The sequence below is a fragment of the Meles meles genome, chromosome 2 (genome assembly GCF_922984935.1).
Source record: "Meles meles chromosome 2, mMelMel3.1 paternal haplotype, whole genome shotgun sequence".
NCBI lineage: Eukaryota > Metazoa > Chordata > Mammalia > Carnivora > Mustelidae > Meles > Meles meles.
Genome location: NC_060067.1, coordinates 69,144,385 through 69,164,099, shown reverse-complemented (window position 1 = coordinate 69,164,099; position 19,715 = coordinate 69,144,385). Strand labels below are relative to the sequence as shown.

At 53.7% G+C, this 19,715-nt stretch overlaps 1 protein-coding gene across 2 annotated transcripts in view; it reads right to left on the bottom strand.

The window, feature by feature from the left end:
- The window catches only part of LETM1 (leucine zipper and EF-hand containing transmembrane protein 1), a 39,215-nt gene that overhangs the window by 7,171 nt on the left and 12,329 nt on the right, over window positions 1–19,715 (bottom strand). For both annotated transcript variants that reach the window (XM_045993313.1, XM_045993303.1), the window contains exons 3-10: window positions 18,929–19,379; window positions 12,094–12,237; window positions 11,346–11,483; window positions 10,472–10,675; window positions 4,417–4,536; window positions 2,702–2,833; window positions 2,295–2,438; window positions 1,529–1,660 (exon numbers count right to left, since the gene is read on the bottom strand). In XM_045993313.1, coding sequence (XP_045849269.1) covers window positions 1,529–1,660; window positions 2,295–2,438; window positions 2,702–2,833; window positions 4,417–4,536; window positions 10,472–10,675; window positions 11,346–11,483; window positions 12,094–12,237; window positions 18,929–19,379 — 1,465 coding nt within the window. The remainder of the gene's footprint in view (window positions 1–1,528; window positions 1,661–2,294; window positions 2,439–2,701; window positions 2,834–4,416; window positions 4,537–10,471; window positions 10,676–11,345; window positions 11,484–12,093; window positions 12,238–18,928; window positions 19,380–19,715) is intronic.

Sequence of the window (19,715 nt, the reverse complement as noted above, 5' to 3'; positions counted from 1 at the left end):
AGGTAAAACCTATGAGGTCGCACTGCAAATGGGGACGGAGGCACTTGCTTTTCTCACTCCTTACAGTAACTCTCCAGGAAACAAAGGCTCATAGCTGTCAGTTTTATAAAGGTTTGTGCTTCTTGCTAAGGAATCCTCACCAAACCTCAGTTCTTCTGACCAGTCTAACTGCCCTTTCACATAAGCCGTTGGAAATGGGATGCATCTGTTTCCATGAAGACAGTCACTGTCCCAGCTCTATTTAATGACAGGTGCCCCTTCTTTCCGAGCTGCATTCCATGGGCCGAGCAGGGCTCCAACTCTGCTCAGCTGTCCAATGCCCAGCCTTCTGCCCCCTTAAAAATGACCCTGACCCCTCCCTGAGTCACCCTTTGAGCCCAGCTTGGTCCCAGATTCCTGGGACCCTCTTCCTCCCAGCCTCCTTGATGTGTCCTTACCAGCACATCTGTTTCCAGAATGGCCCTAACCTCCCACCTCGCAGGCCTGTCCCACCCACCTTCTTCCACATGAACACACGACCTCTGAGGACCACAGACCCTCTTAGGCAGCCGCACCAGCTCGGATCTGCTACCCCAGTCTTCTTGCAACAGCAGTCTAGATCCTCCCTGAGACCAGCTCTCCCTGCCTGCTGCAGTGGGGCCTTCCTTCCCCACAGGACTGGAATAGGCTGGCATTCCCCTACCTCCCGGAAGCTCCACCCTGAGACACCCACAGGGGAGCTTTTCCTTCCAGTTCTGCCCCACAACTGCTCTTACTGAGCCACGGACGACCTCACCCTTCCCATTAGGAGTCTGTCTTCAGGCCTCCTCCACCCAGCCCTCAAATGCTCCTGATGAGACCCACCCTCCCATGGACACAACCCGCCCCCCCACTAGGTGTAGACATGCTGGGAGCACGAGTGGTCCCTCTACAGCCTCGTCTCTCCTCTGGCCTTTGAACGTGGAGGCCACCGTGTCCCGGCCCCTCTGGGACCTCACTTGAACTCCCCCCACCCCCCACCAACACAAATCTGCGGCCCTGGTCTCTTCTCCTACTCCAGTTGCCAAACCGACATTGCCGTCTGTCTGCAGAGACTTCCCATACCCGACACCTGGCAGTTCCAGACAGAAAGGGTCCCATGTGGGAAGTGGGCTACCACCTGGACAGGCAGACCCCCTGGAAAGAAGTATCCCGCTAGGGTGCCCAGCACATCAGGCTTGGTGGGGATCACTCCAGCTCCCCCCTCTTCCCACTGCGCAGCCACTGGGAGGACAGAGGGCCCAGGGGGCCAAGCACCGGGCGCCTCCACCTTCCAACCACTCAGGCCCAGAGTTCGGAGCATAGCTTGCTCTTCGCACAGCAACCCAGGCCTCCTGAGAACACCTCCAAGCTGTGGCCTCACCCCTGTGCCCCCCCCCCACAACCATCTGCTGTCACCCTGAGCCAGGCCACAGTGCCTCTGGAGCCCCCGCCCTACAAGCCAGCCCCCTCTTCAACCTCCTGTTGGGCTCCAACATGGCCTGCCTTCCAGGCCTGCGTGCGCAGTTACCTTCAAGCCTTCTAGGACAGGGGCCGTGTCTCTCAGGGCCTCTGACGGCAGGGGCGCCTCAGGCATTCCGGGCAGCTCGGCTGCAGGCCTCCCAGGGGCAGTCTCTGCCGCCACTTCCGGCTCCACTTCCTTCTGAAATGCAAGGCCACTGCCGGCTCAGCACCGAATGGCACCCCAGCTGCTGTCCTGGAGCGTCGGCGCCAGCACAGACCGAGGGCGCGTTGTCAACAGGCCAGCCACGCGCAGGTGGAGGTTTTCATGAAAGCCCGGCAGCCAGCATTGGAAGGGGGAGTGTCTCCCGCAAGGTGTCCCTGCCAGGCTCTGATGGGCACGTTCCACGACTCACGCAGCTGTGCACCAGCACTCTCCAGGTCCATGGAGGCCCCCGTCTAACACGGTACCAGCACCTACATCCATCCTCAGTCCTTCCCTGACAAGTGCACAAAGCTGCCCCATGGTCTCCAGAGCAAACACACCCACTTCCCGGGCCGGGGGGGGGGGGGGGCGCCAAAAAGAACGTGGGCATTGTGCTGCTCCTCTGCCCATTGGTGGAGCTGGACACACTGGGCGCTGGCACCTGGGCCACAGGAGAGCCAGCCAATCCCATCCCCTGGGCACTCCAGGCAGAAGACAGGAGACGGGCCACAGGGACCCTCTCGATGCGGTTCCACAAACAGCTTCTAGAAAAGCTACAGCTAGCCGGTCCCAATGCTCCGTGTGGCTCCCGCACTGCCCAGGCAGGCACAGGGACCCGACGGCCGCTTACCACCGCATCGGGGCGCCGCTGCAGCTCCTTCTCCAAGTGTTCACGCCGGATGGCTGCCTCCTCCTGCAGCGTGGCCTCCAGTTTGGCCTTGTTGTCCACCTGCTCCCCCTCCACTTCGGCCACCTTCACCTGGGCCTCCTTTGCCTGCACAAAGGAGAGACTGTGAGGGGGTGTCTGTGGCCTGAGACGCCCCCATGGCACTCCCAGACCACCTGCACCTGGACTCCCACTTGGGAACCCCGTCTGCTGGACATGCTTCGAGGCAGCTGAGGGGCACCTTCTGTGCTGTCACAGGAACCCTCGGCATCAGAGCAGACTGATGAGACAGTGTGGGGAGCGTCCCCAGAAGCGAGAAGGCCCCCCGCCTTCCAGAGCAAGCCCCAGATGCAGTCTCCTGGCACACATACCACAATCTCTGGGAGTGTCTGCAGTGTGGACTTGAGCTGGTCGGCTGGCGAGAGGGTGTCCGGGAGGTACATGGCCCGGGACAGGATGAGCAGGGACGTCGGGATCTCCTGGTGCAGGTGCAGCTCTAGCCACTGTAGTTGGGGGAAAAGACACAGGCTCACCTGCTGGCCGCCTCCCACCGGCCTCTCCTGGGACCTGGACCCTGGGATCTTCTCTCTTCCAGTTTCATGGCGGAGGGGGACTGGAGTAGATGGACGCACTAGCTCACTCAAGGCAGGGCTCCCCAAAAACAAGACTCCTCAGTTTCTACAAGGCCCACCTACTCCTGCCTCTTACGACCTAATGCTCACCTCAGCCAACCAAGCCTAAGATGCCCCCAGGGTCGTGACCTGGCCACTAGGCTCAGAAAGCATGGAGTGTGGCGACCACACACTCTGTTAATGAATTGCTTCATTTACTAATTTTTTTTTTATTTTTATATTTTTTAAATTTTATTTTATTTATTATCTGACAGACAGAGATTACAAGTAGGCAGAGAGAAAGGAAGGGAAGCAGGCTCACTGCCGAGCAGAAAGCCCAATGCAGGGCTCAATCCCAGGACCCTGAGATCATGACCTGAGCCGAAGGCAGAGGCTTTAACCCACTGAGCGACCCAGGCACCCCTCATTTACTAATTTTTAAATTTTTATTTTATTTTACTTTTTTATGGGGTGGGGCAAAGTCCCGACATGGGACTCCATCTCATGACCCTGAGATCATGAGCTGAGGTGTCAGCCGCTCCGCCAATGGCGCCACTAGCCGCCCCTGAAGCTCTTCATGTCCAAGCACCACAGATGCTGCGGGGTCAGCAGCTGTGGTCTCAGAAGGCTCTCAGGGCTCTGCTGGCCCCATGAGGGCTAGGCACTGTTGGGAGGGGTGTTAGTGACAGAAAGACAATGTTCAAACTGACCAGGAGATCAACACAAGGTTTGCACACAAACTGTACACAGGACAGAAGCTGAGACAAAATAGGAGGACCCACGACCAGGGAACCCCACAGACTCAGACTTGCAACAGTGGCTTGCAAGCACACATGGCCAGCTGTGCTCAAGGAAGGCTGCCCGGGGAAGACACAGGGGGACTCAGCCTGTGGAGAAGCTTCCACTAGGGGACCACATGCTCAACAGTGCATGTGCTAAAAGAGGAGAAACAGGTGTGGACACATCTCTGTCTACACGTGGAGGACAACCCCCAGACAGGGAGTTGAGTCGGGGGTGGGGAGGGGGCGCAGCCATGCATTAGGTCTTCCGATTTGACAGCTCAAGGGCCGTGGATGTCCCCTTCCAACCTCTAACCTATGCAAACTGATGCCAGCTGCAGACCTGGGCTCTAGATGCGGACCAAGGGCCCTCTGAGCTGCAGGAGAAAGCACAGCACAGCCAAAAGAGACACTCAGGCTGGGCTGGCCTGGGTCCTAGTTACCCAGAAGGCCCTGGCCTCATAAGTTATAAGGCAGACTGGGATTTTAAGGGAGGTTAATCAAGTCCTCATCTGTCCACACAGGACCAGAGTGGGACAGTCAGGATGGGAATATCAGCCAGGAGCAAACACACATGCGACAGAGCCAGGTCACTGCGCACCCTCGTCCAAGCCCAGCCGCCCCTGGAGTTTGGAGGTGTTTCTCCACCACAAGCCCGTCTACACTGGCCAGACACAAGCAAGCCCTTCCACATACCTGCTTCAGTTGGTCTCTCAGACGGTCCTCCGTGACCCCGAGGGCCCGCATGCCTCGCGCCCGACATGCCGACTGCAACTCCTTGACGTTCAGGCTGTCCACCCCTTCCTCAGCAATCAGCTGTAATGGAAAGTCAACTGAGCCCACGCGGAAAGGTCACTCCAGGGTTATGTGTCCCGTCAGACGCGCTCCTGATATGCCTCGCCGAGCACAAGATGCACCAGCACCACCAGGGCCTCAGCTGGGGGTCTGCAGGGACCAGAACTGACAGAAGATGGGGACTCGGTAGGCACACAGTGGCCAGGACCCCACCTCTGCCCAGGCCCTGCTTGCCACATTTGACAGCCTCTTCCTCCTCTTCCTCAGGGTCACCCCAGCTTTCCTCCCTATCCCCCACGGCCCTCCAGCCCCAGGGGAGAAAGGATAGAGAGCAAAGTGATCCCAACCTTTTGAAGAGGTCTCCTGGCCTCAGCCCAAGGTCATGGGGACCCAAGTGAGAAAAGCAAACCAGAGTCCTCGCCCCTCTCGAGTCTCCCAATGACTGTGAGACGGAAAACACTGTGACTCCCCTTCTCTGAGGTAAGCTTTCCATTCTGGGAGGACTGGAGACCAACATGCAAATGTGACAGCAGGATTTCTGCCAACAGTAAGACAGCACAGACAATGCTGACAGTCGTAGCCGGCATGGTATCACCACACCAAGCAGGAAAGCCTCCTGTCCCCAGGGGGACCACGTGCTTTCACACACTCCCACCTCCTGAATCCCTGGCAACCTCTCCCCTGCTCCTTGTTTCTGGCACACGTGCAGCTTGCCACAACTTCCGGGACACCCAGGAGGATGCAGAACCTGCTCATCCGTAAGCAGATAGCCCTGTGCCGGCGACCATCCTGCTTTAACCGCTCTCCCACTCACGCGCAGCTGGGTCCTTTCAGTTTGGGGTTATAAAGGAAAAGCTGAGTCTCTGTTTTCATTTTCCTGTCTTCCCATGGGTTCCACTGTTCCATGTGGACTTGTGTCCCATGCCTCTGAGTCCAGCTCCCTACAGGGCACGCCAGACGTCACTCTGTCCATATCCTTGTCCCAGTCCCAGCAACATGTAGGAACCTCAGCCCCCAGACGACCCCTGACCTCTCCCAATCACGATGCACTCATCTCAATGACTCCTCCTTCCACGGAGAGCCACCTTGCATAGCCCCATTGTTTCCGCTGTGACCATTGCACTTCGTGTAGAAGGTAGACAAGAAGGGAAGTCTACTGGGTTTACCTGTGTTTGCTTGCCATGTTCTTTCTTCCTCATGGGCCAGGCCTTCTCCCGTCACAGCTGACCCGTAACAAACATGGGCTTAAATCGTGCAGGTCCACTCACACTTGGGGTTTCTCGACAAAGGACAGCCCTGGAAATGTCCTTTCTCGTCCTTACAATTTTAGTAACATTTTCTTTTGTTTAGCGTACTCTATTTTATTTTATTATTTTTTTTAAAGATTTTTATTTATTTATTTGACAGAGAGAGATCACAAGTAGATAGAGAGGCAGGTAGAGAGAGGGGGAGGGGAAGCAGGCTCCCTGCTGAGCAGAGAGCCCGATGCGGGACTCGATCCCAGGACCCTGAGATCATGACCTGAGCCGAAGGCAGCGGCTTAACCCACTGAGCCACCCAGGCGCTTCCCTAGCGTACTCTATTTTAATACAGCACATAACACGTATTACACACAAAAGAGGTCTTTGCCAACTGTTGCCAACTGCCCCTCCAGCTGTGTTTTTAATGGAGTCAAATCCCATCTTGAACATTTTGTTTTCTTTCTCTGAGAACACAGCCTGAAACACTACAGAGCTGAGGATCATATAAAGGATGCATCTGTAGGGACGCCTGGGTGGCTCAGCGGGTTAGGCCGCCGCTGCCTTCGGCTCAGGTCATGATCCCAGGGTCCTGGGATCGAGTCCCACATCGGGCTCCTTGCTTGGCAAAGGAGCCTGCTTTTCTCTCCGCCTCTGCCTGCCTCTCTGACTACTTGTGTGTTCTCTCTCTCTTTCTGACATATAAATAAATAAAATCTTAAAAAAAAAAAAGATGCATCTGTAAACATCACACAGTTTTACACACATTTACAGTGCGTTTCTGCTGCCTTCTACGTAATTTACTTCGTAACACATTACCACCACTTGTAAATAACTTCTGTACGGTAACACCACTGCAGATATGGATAAAGAGACTAATTAAAAAGAAAAGTTACATACGGATTTTCACCTGTGTTGGGGGGATGCGGGGTCCAGAGTCCCTAACCCCCCATCATTCAAGGCTGACTATGTCCCTTCCAATTACAGCTCCTCCTCCAGGCTGAGGGCAGAGGTGCTGGTGGTGAAGTTCTCTTAGTTTTCCTTCTTCTGAGAATGTCAATTCCCCCCTTACAGAATATTTTCACTGGGAACAGGCTTCTGAGTTGGCAGGGTTTTTTCCAGCAAGTGAAAATATTGTTCCACTTCCTTCCGGCCCCTAGTTTCCGCAGAGCACCTTCCCTATGGGCCAGACACCACTCTAACGCTGCTGTCGAAATCAGCGGTCTTCAGTGTTATTCCGTTTGACAATGACTTTCCTCCTGTGGATTTCTTTGGGTTGATCCCACCTCAGGTTCACTCAGCTTCTAAAATTTGCTGATTCAGGTATTTTACTGAATCTGAAAAGAGTTCAGCTGTTCTATCTTCCAGCACTTTCCTGCTCTGCCCTTCCTCCTCTCTTTCCAGAACTCTGACAAGTATGTAAGATGCTTCCCTTTAGTTCCACAGGTGGCTGAAGCCCTGCTCATTTAGTTTTTAAGATTATATTTATTCATTTGTGAGAGAGAGAGGATGCACACAAGCAGGGGAAGCAGCAGGGGCAGAGGGAGGAGACTTCCTGCCCAAAAGGGAGCCTGACGCAGAACTCGATCCCAGGACCCTGAGATCATGACCTGAGCCAAAGGCAGTTGCTTGACCAAGTGAGCCACTCTGACGCCCCGCAGTGCTCATTTTTTTCAACTGTTTTCTCAGATGTTCAGATGGGTGATTTCTATTGTTTGATCTTAAAAGTTCACCGGCCCTGTCTTCCGTCCTTTCCCTTCTGCTATATAAGGGACCTATTTTGGATTTTATTTTTCACTTCTAAATTTCCATTTAGTGGGATGCATGGGTGGCTCAGTAGGTTCAGCATCTGACTCAGTTTCGTCTCAGGTCACGATTTCGTGGTCACGGGACTGAGTCCCACATTGGGCTCCACGCTCAAGGCACAGTCTGCTTCGTTCAGCCTCCACTGAGTCCCAGGGGACTCTGTTTCCGCTGGGTAATGGGGATTCGAGCTCCGGTTTTCTACCATGCCTCCTGGGCTAGGAGGAGCAGGCAGCCCAGCTGGCTCTGGACACCATCCCAGCGGGATGCAGGGGGAGCCTCGGGAACAGTCAGGTGGAGGAGGAGGTCCTGGCTCCTGCTGGCCTGCTGACACTGTGCCCGGGTGAGCAGGGTAGCTCAGCACCATCGGCCGGCCTTCCTGGGCATCATCCTGGCTGTGACATCCTCACAAAGGCGGAGATCTCAGCCCTCAGCCAGCCGTACACATGGTGGGGATGACAGCATCTCCCTTGAGGTCTGGCTGAAGTACAGAAGTTACTGCCCCAAGTCCCCTGTCCTGTGAAACAGCTCCTTTCCTGTCCTCTGGCCAGACAGAGCAGGTTTCTTTTTCTTTCTTTTTTTTTTTTTTTAAAGATTTTATTTATTTATTTGACAGAGAGAGAGAGAGATCACAAGTAGGCAGAGAGGCAGGCAGAGAGAGAGCGGGAAGCAGGCTCTGGCTGAGCAGAGAGCCCGATGCGGGGCTCGATCCCAGGACCCTGGGATCACGACCTGAGCCGAAGGCAGAGGCTTCAACCCACTGAGCCACCCAGGCGCCCCCAGAGCATGTTTCTGTTAGGGTTTTTTTGTTTACTTTTTTTTCAAAAGATTTTAATTTTAAGTCATCTCTACGCCCCACATAGGGCTCCAACCTGAAGCCCTGAGATCAAGAGTGACACGCTCCAGCGACAGAGCTGGCTAGTGCCCCTGTCAGGACTCTGAGGTCCACACGCATCAGCACCTCTTCATCTCTTCAGCCCTGAGGTACAAAGACCCACCTGGTTGGTCCTGGGGTCCCAGGGTATTCACAAACTTCTCATGTGTTCGTCACTTAACATCAACACCCAGGGGAAAGCAACCCCATTCCATCTTCCTGACGGTGGAGGTCCAGCCGCTGTCCTACGTCACAGGACTCAGACACTGAGCAGTGGGATGACTTGTCCAAGGTCACAGAGCAAGCAAGTGGGCAGGACTCAACCCCAGGCCACATACCCTTGAGTTGCCTCTCCCCAGGGGGGGTGGCAGAGACTGAGGGCAGCCACACCGCAGGCTGTCCTACGGCCACACTGTGGGCTCCTCCACAGCCACACAGCAGCCACACTCTGCAGGCTCCCCCATGACCACACAGCAGGTTCCCCCGCAGCCACACGGCAGCCACATGGTAGGCTGTCCCACAGCCACAAGGCAGCCACAGTGTGGGCTCCTCTGCAGCCACACGGCAGCCACAGCGCAGGGCTCCCCCAGTCACATGGCAGCCACAGCACGAGTGCCCCCAGTCACACAGCAGCCATAGTGTAGGTCCCCCCAAGTCACATGGCAGCCATAGCGCGCTCTGCCGGAGTGGACGTCCAGAGCACCCTCCCAGACAATCTGCACCATGCTAAAGAAAGGGTTTCTTTTCAGTCTCACAAAAATGCAGATACTCTGCTACTTCTAGCTACAAGGAAGAGCCAACTGTCACCAGACCCACACCCCTCCTGAGAACTCCTAGAAAAGCCAGATGAAACACAAAAATACACACCCGGTGGCATGAGGAAGCTAACATGACAAGGGCTCAGGGACAGCGAGAAGATGTGCCTGGAAAGGCCAGGCAACAACGGAGGTGTGGGCCCTCCATCTGTGAACCCTTGGGGACACGGCAGCATCTGCTGACTCTTAGGGCAGGCTGAGAGGCCAGTCCCATGGCCACGGCTAAGAGGCAGAGACATCTCACCAGGCTAAGATGACAGCTGAAAGCAAGAGGTTGCTTGGTAGACAGGCCTTGAGGGCCGCTGCCCAGGGAGGAGGAAGGGTGGGAAAGAACCCTGGTACCAGGCTCTCCAGCTGAGCAGCACAAAGGCAAGGAGCTAGTCAGAAACTCTTCACAAAGCAGAGGGGCCTCCGGGCCCTGCTGTGCAGGTGGCACTATAGGGAAGGGCTGCGGCAGGGCTGTTGAACCAGCCCTGATTGCAGTTAGTGACCCCACATGACCGAGCCCTCAACAGATTTGGGTGGGCCCCTCCGGGAGGATGACAGCAACAGCTGGAAGCTCGGAAACTTCGCACGCACATGTCTGCGTTCAGGAACAACTAGACACTGCAAACGCACAAGCCCGAGAAGATGAAACAAAACAAACAAAGACCTCAGACGCCAAACACCGTACAGTGAGAAGCACTGCTGGAGAAAAAGAAGGGTGTTTCAGGAGCTCACGCCGAAAACAGTACACTGGAACCACGGGCAGGGCAGCTGCTGGGCTGCAGGCCGGCCAACCAGGAGGATACAGTGGTCAGCACAGCCCTGGGAGCAAGCTGGTTGTAGGCCACTCTTTTCATGAAAACTATCAAAGATCTGGCACAATAATCCATGTTAAAATATGTTTATTAAAGTGCTGCCTCGGGTAGCAAAATATTGGCAAAGTGATGGTTAATAAATTCTGATGCATCCACATAACGAAACATTAGGCAATTGCTGCCACTCATCCTTCTAGCAAACACTCAGGACATGGGCAAGTCTCCTAACATCCTGCCAAGTGGCTAGCTGTTGGCGGGATGGTTCCAGCGTGATTCCAGCAGACGTGCACATGCTTTCAGTGTGCGCGCACAGGGCATGGCAGGGGACAAACAGTCACGACTGGGGAACGACAGGGCCACCTGAGCTTCAGAGTGAGGACATGGAAGGCGCCAGAAGAGGCAGAGCCGCAACCTCAGGCCACTCACCTTGTCGTCAGCTTTGATGGACCGCAGCCTCATGGTGAGCTGGAAACGCAGGAAGTTGTTGGTGCCAATGGACTGGAGCTCCAACAGCTTGCACAGGGCCACCAGTTGCGGCCGAGTCAAGTTATCCAGGGTCAGCTCATCCTCAAACAGCTTGGAGAAACGCAGGATCTCCTCATTGCTGGGTCTCTCGCCAGTCTCTCGGATCTGCAGGAGCAATCATGTGGGTGAGCCCTGTGGTGGAGGGGGTGCTCCACCCACAGACTTGGGCCACAAGCCTCAAGTGAAGAAACAAAGGAGGATAAGGTGAATAGTCCCAGACCATGCATGCCCTCCCTTGGGTCCATCCTGTCATCACACTCCTACTGGGGAGGAGCCCCTGGGCACAGCCGGTGCTAGCTCCCTGCTGATGAGGCCTCCAGGCAGCACACGGCTGCCGACCACCCTGCTCCTACCCAGATCAGCCAAGCCAAGGCTGCTGACTGGCAAGAGGCTCCCACTGTGGATGTAGCTGGCCCCCCCAGCCTGGCCCTCCAGCACATCACTGCTGCAGGGTCTTAGTTTCTCATCTGCCAAACTCTACGTCCCCTGGAGCTGCTCCAAAGTCTGGAGACACCATGGCAAATGTCAGTGAGGTTCAAGTTCTCAGGACAGCAGACTTGACCTGAGTACAGGGTCGGGGTGGGGCGCCCAGTCAAACCCCCTATGGCACCAGCCCACACCTGACTAGGAGACCCACTCTTGCCGTGGGTGGTAGAGCAGAGGGAAGAAAGGAAGTGAGGCGTGCCCCCACGTAGGACGGGAGTGGCCCTGAGGCTCTAACCAGCATTTGGGACTGGTGGGCTGAGGCCACCAGGGCCCCGAAGCATCACGGCACCTTCTGGAAAAACACGGAGAAGTCTTTGGTGGCGTTCCCCTTGGATGCCTTATTCTTCAGGGCCATCTCCTCAATGGTGTCCTGGAGGAACTTGGCCAGCTCCAGCTTGACCCGCAGCTCCTTCTTCAGCCTCTCCTCCTGTGGGTCGAAGAGGGGTGTTTCACTCCTCTGGCCTGCACCCCGGCACTCCCACAGCTTCCCTGGATAGCACCAGTCAGACCAGTTGCTTCCATTCCTCCAATGGAAACCCCCGCATGGAGTTCACGTTACTCCTCAACCCAGGGCCACCCACATTTCCCTGAACAGCACTCACTCCCACCCAGGCGCTATGCATTCTGAGACTTTCTTTTCTAGTTCACAGTTTTAGAAAATATTTTGTGTGGCCTCTTAGAGCAGGGGTCGGCCAGTGACGCTTTAAAGCTTCATGGGCCATGTGGCACGAAACCAGTCCCTGGCTGTGGGGGCAGCCGCTGCCAGCCTGGCCTACAGCAGGTTGGCCCTGCCCTCCACGGGGTATCACCCCCACCAACAGCCTCAACCTGTGCCCTGAAGAGGTGGGCTAGAGAAACCGTATGTAAAACAGGTTTAAAGAGAAGCACCTCTGAAACCCATCCTTGACCCCTCACAGCACAGCCTGGCTGAGTGAAGGAAACACACAACACCTGAGCATCAGCCACGAACAGTGCAGACATCGTAACTGCATTCGCAGCTGCCCTGCCCTGAGTTCACCACCCCCGTGGCCCCTCACCTTGATGGACTGGGTCTCAAACGTAGACGGCAACATGTTGGGGAAGAGCTTCACAGCGACAGGAAGCAGGAACTCCATGAATGGCACCACCACAAAGACCAGGAAGGGGACCAGGCGAAAGAGGTCAGCGCATATCCGGAGAAACTGGGCAAAGGCGGAATGGATCAGAGGGTGAGGCAACGCCACTGCTCACACGTGCACATGCTTTCAGTGTGCGCGCACAGGGAGGCGCGACTGCAGGCACCGCCTGCTGGGGTCAGCGAGAGCGCTAAGTTCCAAACAGCTCTACCAACTGCTCCCAAAGCCAGCTCTTCCTCCTGTGTCCAAACCATGGGAAGACAGCCTTCAGAAAGGAGGGGTGGAAGCTTGCCGTAGGAGCCGCCCCATCCCTTCGTGCCCTGCCCACTGGGGGCAGGGGGGGTCCTGCTCAGCACAGATGGCTTGGCACAGCCATGGTACTGCCCACGGGCTTGAACGCCATGGGACAGGAGTGGCAGGCTGACAACTTGCCACTGCTGGCACCAGCAAGGGCCACCAGGGAAGGCTGTGGCCACGCCACCCACCACGCCACCCAAGGAAGAGTGCAGGTTGTATGTTTCTCCAGATAGCCTGACTTGAGCCTGCACTACACAGCAATGATCGGACAAGCGTCCAAGGGCTTCATCAACAGAAATCAACTACCGCTGAAGCCATTAAAGAAACGCACAAGCTGAAATCCCCCAAAACCCAAGACGACACTCCCTGCCAGGCCCCTAGGCAGCTCAGCCTTCTCTTCAGTCATGACCAGCCAATGATGGTCTACACCCATAACTGTCCAGCCTCCCAGGAAACGAAGGCACCCTGTGCACATGTGCGCACTTCCACTGTCATGACTTGCTCTGTGCTCGTGAAGAGCAACGTCATTCCTAGAAATGGCGTCGTTTTGGCCTCATCTGACACTTCCAACTGGGCTCCAGGGGTACATACCCAATGGAGCATGGCTCCCCAAGGGCTGCAGCCCCTCCCGGCCGTCAGGAGCCACCTGCCTCTCGATGGTCCTGCGTATGTGGAGGACACAGCAGAGGCTCTTCTCCCCAGACAGCACACATTCCTGGCTCTTCCCAGACCAGTCTCTACTCTGAGGGTCACAGAACAGGGACCCCCCAACCTGAACCTATCTCATTTATAAACCTTGCATATTCACTTTCCTATTTATTGTCAAAACCAACTCATGGATTCCTCTATTTTTTCATTTGTTTACAATTCAATACTGTTATTATTTTTATACTCAAATGGTCCAAAATCAGACCACAGAAAGACCCTTTCAGTTAAAGTGTTTTTTTACTTAGTCCATTAATTTTTTTGTTAGTAGTTCTACTGAGGTTTAATTTGCATTCCACGACATTCACCACTGAGTGTGTCATTCAATGATTTTTGGGTAAATTTACAGATTTGGAACATGCTTGTTGTGCCGTAAAGTTCCCCATGTCCGTCTGCAGTCAAGCTCTGTTTCTACCCTTAGTAAATTGACTTGTTTCTATAAATTTGCTTTATTTGGAAATTTCCACACGCGGAACAGGACAATATATTCTTTGGCGTCTGACTTCTGTCATTAAGTACATGAACATTTAGGAATGTTCTGTCCTTCTGGTGACTTCACCTCTTCAGCATCGTGAATGCCGGACACCAGGAAGACTTTGTCCATCCCTGGTCATCTCTGCTCTGCAATTACCGCAGAACGGTGCTCACGTGCCTGTGCCGGTTCTCTTCTGCTGTCAGCACCACTTCCCTTCCCCACTGTGTCACCTGGAATTTATCTGTGTCCTTACACTTAAGGGGTGTGTGTTGTAGACTGCACAGAGTTGGGTCTCATTTTTTTATCCAATCTCATAATCTCAACCATTCAATTGATAAAACTGGAAAAAAAAAAAAAAAGGAAAACTGTAGGATCATCTAAACAGATGCAGAGGGGCCTGGGTGACACAGTCAGTTTAGCAGCTGACTCATGATCTCGGCTCAGGTCGTGATCTCAGGGCCGTGAGATCAAGCCCCATGTCGGGTGCCACAGTGTGCAAGGAGCCTGCTTGAGATTCTCTCTCAAGGGTAGGATGGGTAGGCCCATCCTACCTCTCCCCAAAACAAAAGACTCCATTACAACAAAAGATACCAGAACAGCGGACTTTGGTAAATCTGCAAGACACGAGATCAATACATAAAAATTGGTTGTAGCCCCGGGGGCGCCTGGGTGGCACAGTCGGTTAAGCGTCCAACTCTTGGTTTTGGCTCAGGTCCTGGTCTCAGGGTGGTGAGATGGAGCCCCTCGTCAGGCTCTGCACGGGGTGTGGAGTCAGCTTGGGTTTCTCTCTGTGTCCCCCAACACTCGAGCACATGCATACTTTCTCTCTCAAATAAATAAATATTTAAAAAGTCAGTTTTACTTCCATATATAGTAGACCCTTGAACAACACAGAGGTTAGGGGCAGCAAATCTCCCACCCAGTCAAAAATCCATGTATACGTTTTGACTCCCCAAAAATGTAACTGCTAGGAGCCTCCTGTTGACAGAAAGTCTCAGTGAGGACAGAGCAGTTGATGAACACGCATTTTCTATGCTATAGATTTCATCTGCTGTATTCTTACAATAAAGCCAGACAAAAGAAAATACTAAGAATGATAAAAGAAAGTACATCTGCAGTAGTGCATATATTTTTTTTGTTTATATATTTATTTTAAAAATCCACATAAGTGGATCTGCACAGTTCAAACTTCTGCTGTTCAAGGGTCAACGGTACTAGCAATCGACAACTAGAAACTGAAATTTCAAAAAGTCCTTTTACCTACAAGAGCCAAAAGATGGAAGCACCCAAGTGTCCATGGGCAGACAGATGGGTGAATGGATGGACAGACAGATGGATAAACAAAATGGACACACAATCCACACAATGGAATCGTTATCCAGCCTTAAACAGGAAGGACACTCTGACATCTGCCCCCACTGGGATGGACCCCGAGGACACGGTACTGAGTAAAGTGAGCCGGTCGCCAAGGGATGACACTGTGTGACCCACTTACCCGAGGCCCTCAGAGGAGCCAGGTCACAGGGACAGGAAGTAGAGGGTGGGTGTCGGGGGTGGGGAGTTAGTGTTTCATGAGGGGCAGAATTTCGGTTTGGTGAGATGGAAGAACTCTGGAGACAAGGATGGCGATGTTTACAGCAACGTGAAACTATTTTTTAAATTGTGTATTTTACCACAATAAAAAATTCCATTTATAATAGCACCAAAAAATATGACATAGTACAATATTGCTAAGAGAAATGAAGAAAACTGTTTTACTCCACACTGGCCACCCCAGAAAGTGCCCCCTTTGCTTATTTTCGAGTCTTTCCTTACTTTCTTTTTTTAAAGATTTAATTTATTTATTTGACAGAGAAGAGAGACAGAGAGAGAGAGAGAGGGAACACAAGCAGGCTTCCCGCTGAGCAGGGAGCCCCTAGCTCAATCCTAGGACCCTGAGATCATGACCTGAGCCGAAGGCAGAGGCTTAACCACTGAGCCCCCAGGTGTCCCTTTTCCTTACTTTCTGACATGGGCTCATCCCGTAGCACCGTTGGTGAGCTCTGTCTCCGAGAAGCCCCAGTTCCCCCTTGTGGGCCCGTTAGAAGCCAAGGGCTGGGCGCCAAGTGTGCTCACTGCTATTAGGCTGTCTTGCCTGCCACATCTGGTCACCAGCTGAAGGGAGCAGGAGGCTGGAACCGGTAAGAGTCTAACAAAGCTGAGAAACTGCAGTAATTCTCGATCACGTGTCTGCCATCAATGGCTAGACCAGCAATTTTGTTAGCCTAAGAGCACTGCCACATGGTAAACATCACGGCTCCAACGTGCTCCACCTGAAGCCAGCACTTGGCGAGAAGGCTCTGGGAGGAGGAGCCGTGAACACACTGGAGAGGCAGAGAACCAAGCCTGCCCGACAGCCCCCAGCTCCCCAGAGCCCCCAAGAGCCCACCAGCCAGGCCCTAGCTGCACTTCTCCACAGAGAGCTCTGCCAGATGTCAGCCGCACGTGGTCCCAGCTGGAAAACCAGGACCCCGGGGCACCTAGAGAGCACGCAGCTACTTCGAGCAAGAACGGAGGCCGAAGACGGCACCATCTCTGCCCACACAGCTGCTCAACACACAGTCAACAGACACACACTGAGATTGAACACACAGCGCTGCCTCGTGGTCCCTCCTGCTGACACTGCCACTCAGAGTCATTTCCACGGGTAAGCCAGAGTTCCTGCGACAGGGCCAGAAGCGCTCCTTCCACCAAACACGCAGGCCCACAGGCCCAGAGAATCGTGTCACACAGGAACCCCAGACAGGTCTGTCACTCTGTTTAACATGATCAGCAAGCATTCAACAGCTACATGACCTAAATTCACATTTCAGACGAGATCGGGCGTGTTCAGGGTGGTATGGCCGTAGACCTAAATTCACATTTCAAATGTACCTCCTGGGGCGCCTGGGTGGCTCAGTGGATTAAGCCGCTGCCTTCGGCTCAGGTCATGATCTCAGGGTCCTGGGATCGAGTCCCGCATCGGGCTCTCTGCTCGGCGGGGAGCCTGCTTCCCTCTCACTCTCTCTGCCTGCCTCTCTGCCTACTTGTGATCTCTCTCTGTCAAATAAATAAATAAAATCTTTAAAAAAAAAAAATGATCAAATGTACCTCCTGCTTACACAACACTTACACAAATTATTCTACAATCTCTTTGCCTTTGTAAACATAATTTAAGAGTCACTTTTCTCTAATTATCAGAACTGCCAACGTTCTGTTCAAATTCAAAGTATCTATAGGACCCTAAACCAAGGGAAAATAGCCTTGCTCCACAGACCCTCTCCTTAATACTGGCAATGGACAGACACTCCACCTTGGCCAAGCCCATGTCCACACAGGGACCTCACCCTGGGATGTACTCATCTGCTCCAACTGTTTTTTCTTTTCTTTTTTTAAAAGATTTTATTTATTTATTTGACAGAGATAGCAAGTAGGCAGAGAGGCAGGTAAGGAGTGAGAGGAAGCAGGCTCCCCACTGAGCAGAGAGCCTAATGTGGGGTTCAATCCCAGGACCCTGGGATCATAACCTGATCTGAAGGCAGAGGCTCTAACCCACTGAGCTACCCATGCACTCCAACTCTGTTTTTTCTTTTTTTTTTTTAGATTTTATTTATACATTCGACAGACAGAGATCACAAGTAGGCAGAGAGGCAGGCAGAGAGAGAGAGAGAGGAGGAAGCAGGCTCCCTGCCAAGCAGAGAGCCTGATGCGGGGCTCGATCCCAGGACTCTGGGATCATGACCCAAGCGAAAGGCAGAGGCTTTAACCCACTGAGCCACCCAGGCGCCCCCCAACTCTGTTTTTTCTTAAAGTTTCACTGTCTTCAATGAAATAGCAAACACATGCACCTTTCAAGGCAGAATGGGATGGGGGTGGAGCAGAAGGGAATCCGAGAAAGCATTAACGTGTGCACTGTACTTGACACCCAGCGAGCACTAACAGCATGATTCTGGAATACCAATGCCACTGCTCCTTCTTCCAGTCCTCAACCTGCCCCCTCCTAGAACAGCGTCCCAAGGGACACTCTAGCCCGTTAAAATGACCCACGTTCTCTATGAAGTTCCTGAGAACGAGTATAAAGTTCGAAGCCAAAGTAACTCTCACACATGACAGCCAGTTCCTAAGATCCTCTGAAGGTCAACTTCAAGGGATCACCCATCGCTGCACCTCTCCTTGGAGAATCTAAGGGTGCAGAGAACATAAAGCTGCCCCTTGCCCCCTGGGGACTCACCAAAAAAAAAAAAAAAAAAAAAAAAAGCAAGAGAGGAAGAAGAAAGAAAAATCAACACTGTAACCATCAGTTATTTCAGATAAGATAAGAGATCTAGAAGGTCTGGGCTCCTGGAAAAATAGGAAGAATCTTGTTTTAAGAGCCAGGGGATGGCATGGGGTGCCTGGGGGACTCAGTCAGCAAAGGATCTTCCTTCCAGCTCAGGTCAGGATCCCAGGCCTGGGATGGAGTCCCATGTTATTCCCATGCATCTGCTTCTTCCCTGTCCTCTGCCCCTCCCCCTGCTCATACTCTGTCTAGCTCTCTAGTAAAATCTTTTTAAGATTTTATTTAGTTGGGGTTTTTTTAAAGATTTTATTTATTTATTTGACAGAGAGATATCACAAGCAGGCAGAAAGGCAGGCAGAGAGAGAGGAAGGGAAGCAGGCTCCCTGCTGAGCAGAGAGCCTGATGTGGGGCTTGATCTCAGGACCCTGGGATCATGACCTAAGCCGAAGGCAGAGGCTTCAACCCACTGCGCCAGCTAGGCGCCCCTAAGATTTTACTTATTTATTTGGCAGAGAGAGATCACAAGTAGGCAGAGAGGCAGGCAGAGAGCCTGATGCAGGGCTTGATCCCAGGACCCTGAGATCATGTCCTGAGCTGAAGGCAGAGCCTTAACCCACTGAGCCACCCAGGTGCCCCTCTAATAAATAAAATCTTAACAAAGAAAGAACTGGTGGATGGCAGAGAAAGCCGGTGCACTAATGCCGACCCAGACGGCCAGGGAGCGGGAAAGCGGGCAGGTTCCAGAGCAGATGAAGGAGACACAAAAGCCTCTGGCAGAGGAGAAGTGCTGCTGTCAGCAGCATCTTATGGAGAAGTTCGCAGGTTATTTGTCCTGTGTTTTTTTTTTTTTTTTTTTTTTTTTAACACCAGAAGTGGCAGAAAAAAGCCTGGAATATACGTTGAAGCACCCAGAAGGGGAAGCTGCCGGGAGCACTGGCGCCCCTTACCTGCCCGCACCCCTTACCTGCCTGCGTGCCCCTTACCTGTCTGCGCTCCCGGCGGGTCAGGCTGTGGCCATGCAGGATGCGCCAAAGCATACGCGCCGCGATCTTGGTGTCGATCCACAGCAGGCGGAAGCCGTGGTAATAGTGTTTTAGCTCGTCCACAACCCTCTGCCCCAGGGACTTCCGCACGGCCACCTCTGGTGGGGGGCTATACACGGGGCCACCCTCCTCCAGCTTCTTGTTCTTGTCCTTTAGGGACTTGAGGGACTTCTCCACCACGGAGTCATCGCCCAGCGGGGCCGATGAGTGCCAGCAGCGCAATGGAAGGAAAAGTGGCCCTGGGACGACCAGAGTGGCAGAGGGGAGGGCCCACGGTGCTCCAGCTGCTGAGCATGTGTGCTCAGGCCTCAGAGTCCAGCAGCCACGGGGATCGGCTTTGAAGCAAAGGTGCACGGGGTGGACAGGAGTGCGGCAGCGAAACGGCACGATCCTTGAAAAGGAAAAAAGGAAAACAGTGATGAGGAGCCAGCCACAGTCCACAACCTCCCAACACCACATGCCAACGGGAGCGACACAGACCAGAGCCCTGTCACAACCGCTCACACTACTCAGCCTTCCCGGCTCGTGAAACAGACTCCCCACTGCTTCCCGATGCCTGGAAACCACAGCAGGAAGAGGAGGAGATAGCTGCCTGCCAGGGGCTTGTGTGAGAGACCAAAGGCAGCCAGTCCCCATGAGCTCATGGAAGACACCAGGACACCAAGGAGCCTGGGCATGGGATAGGGTCTGGGGTGAAGGGACAGGCTGGACACAAATAGTACAAGCC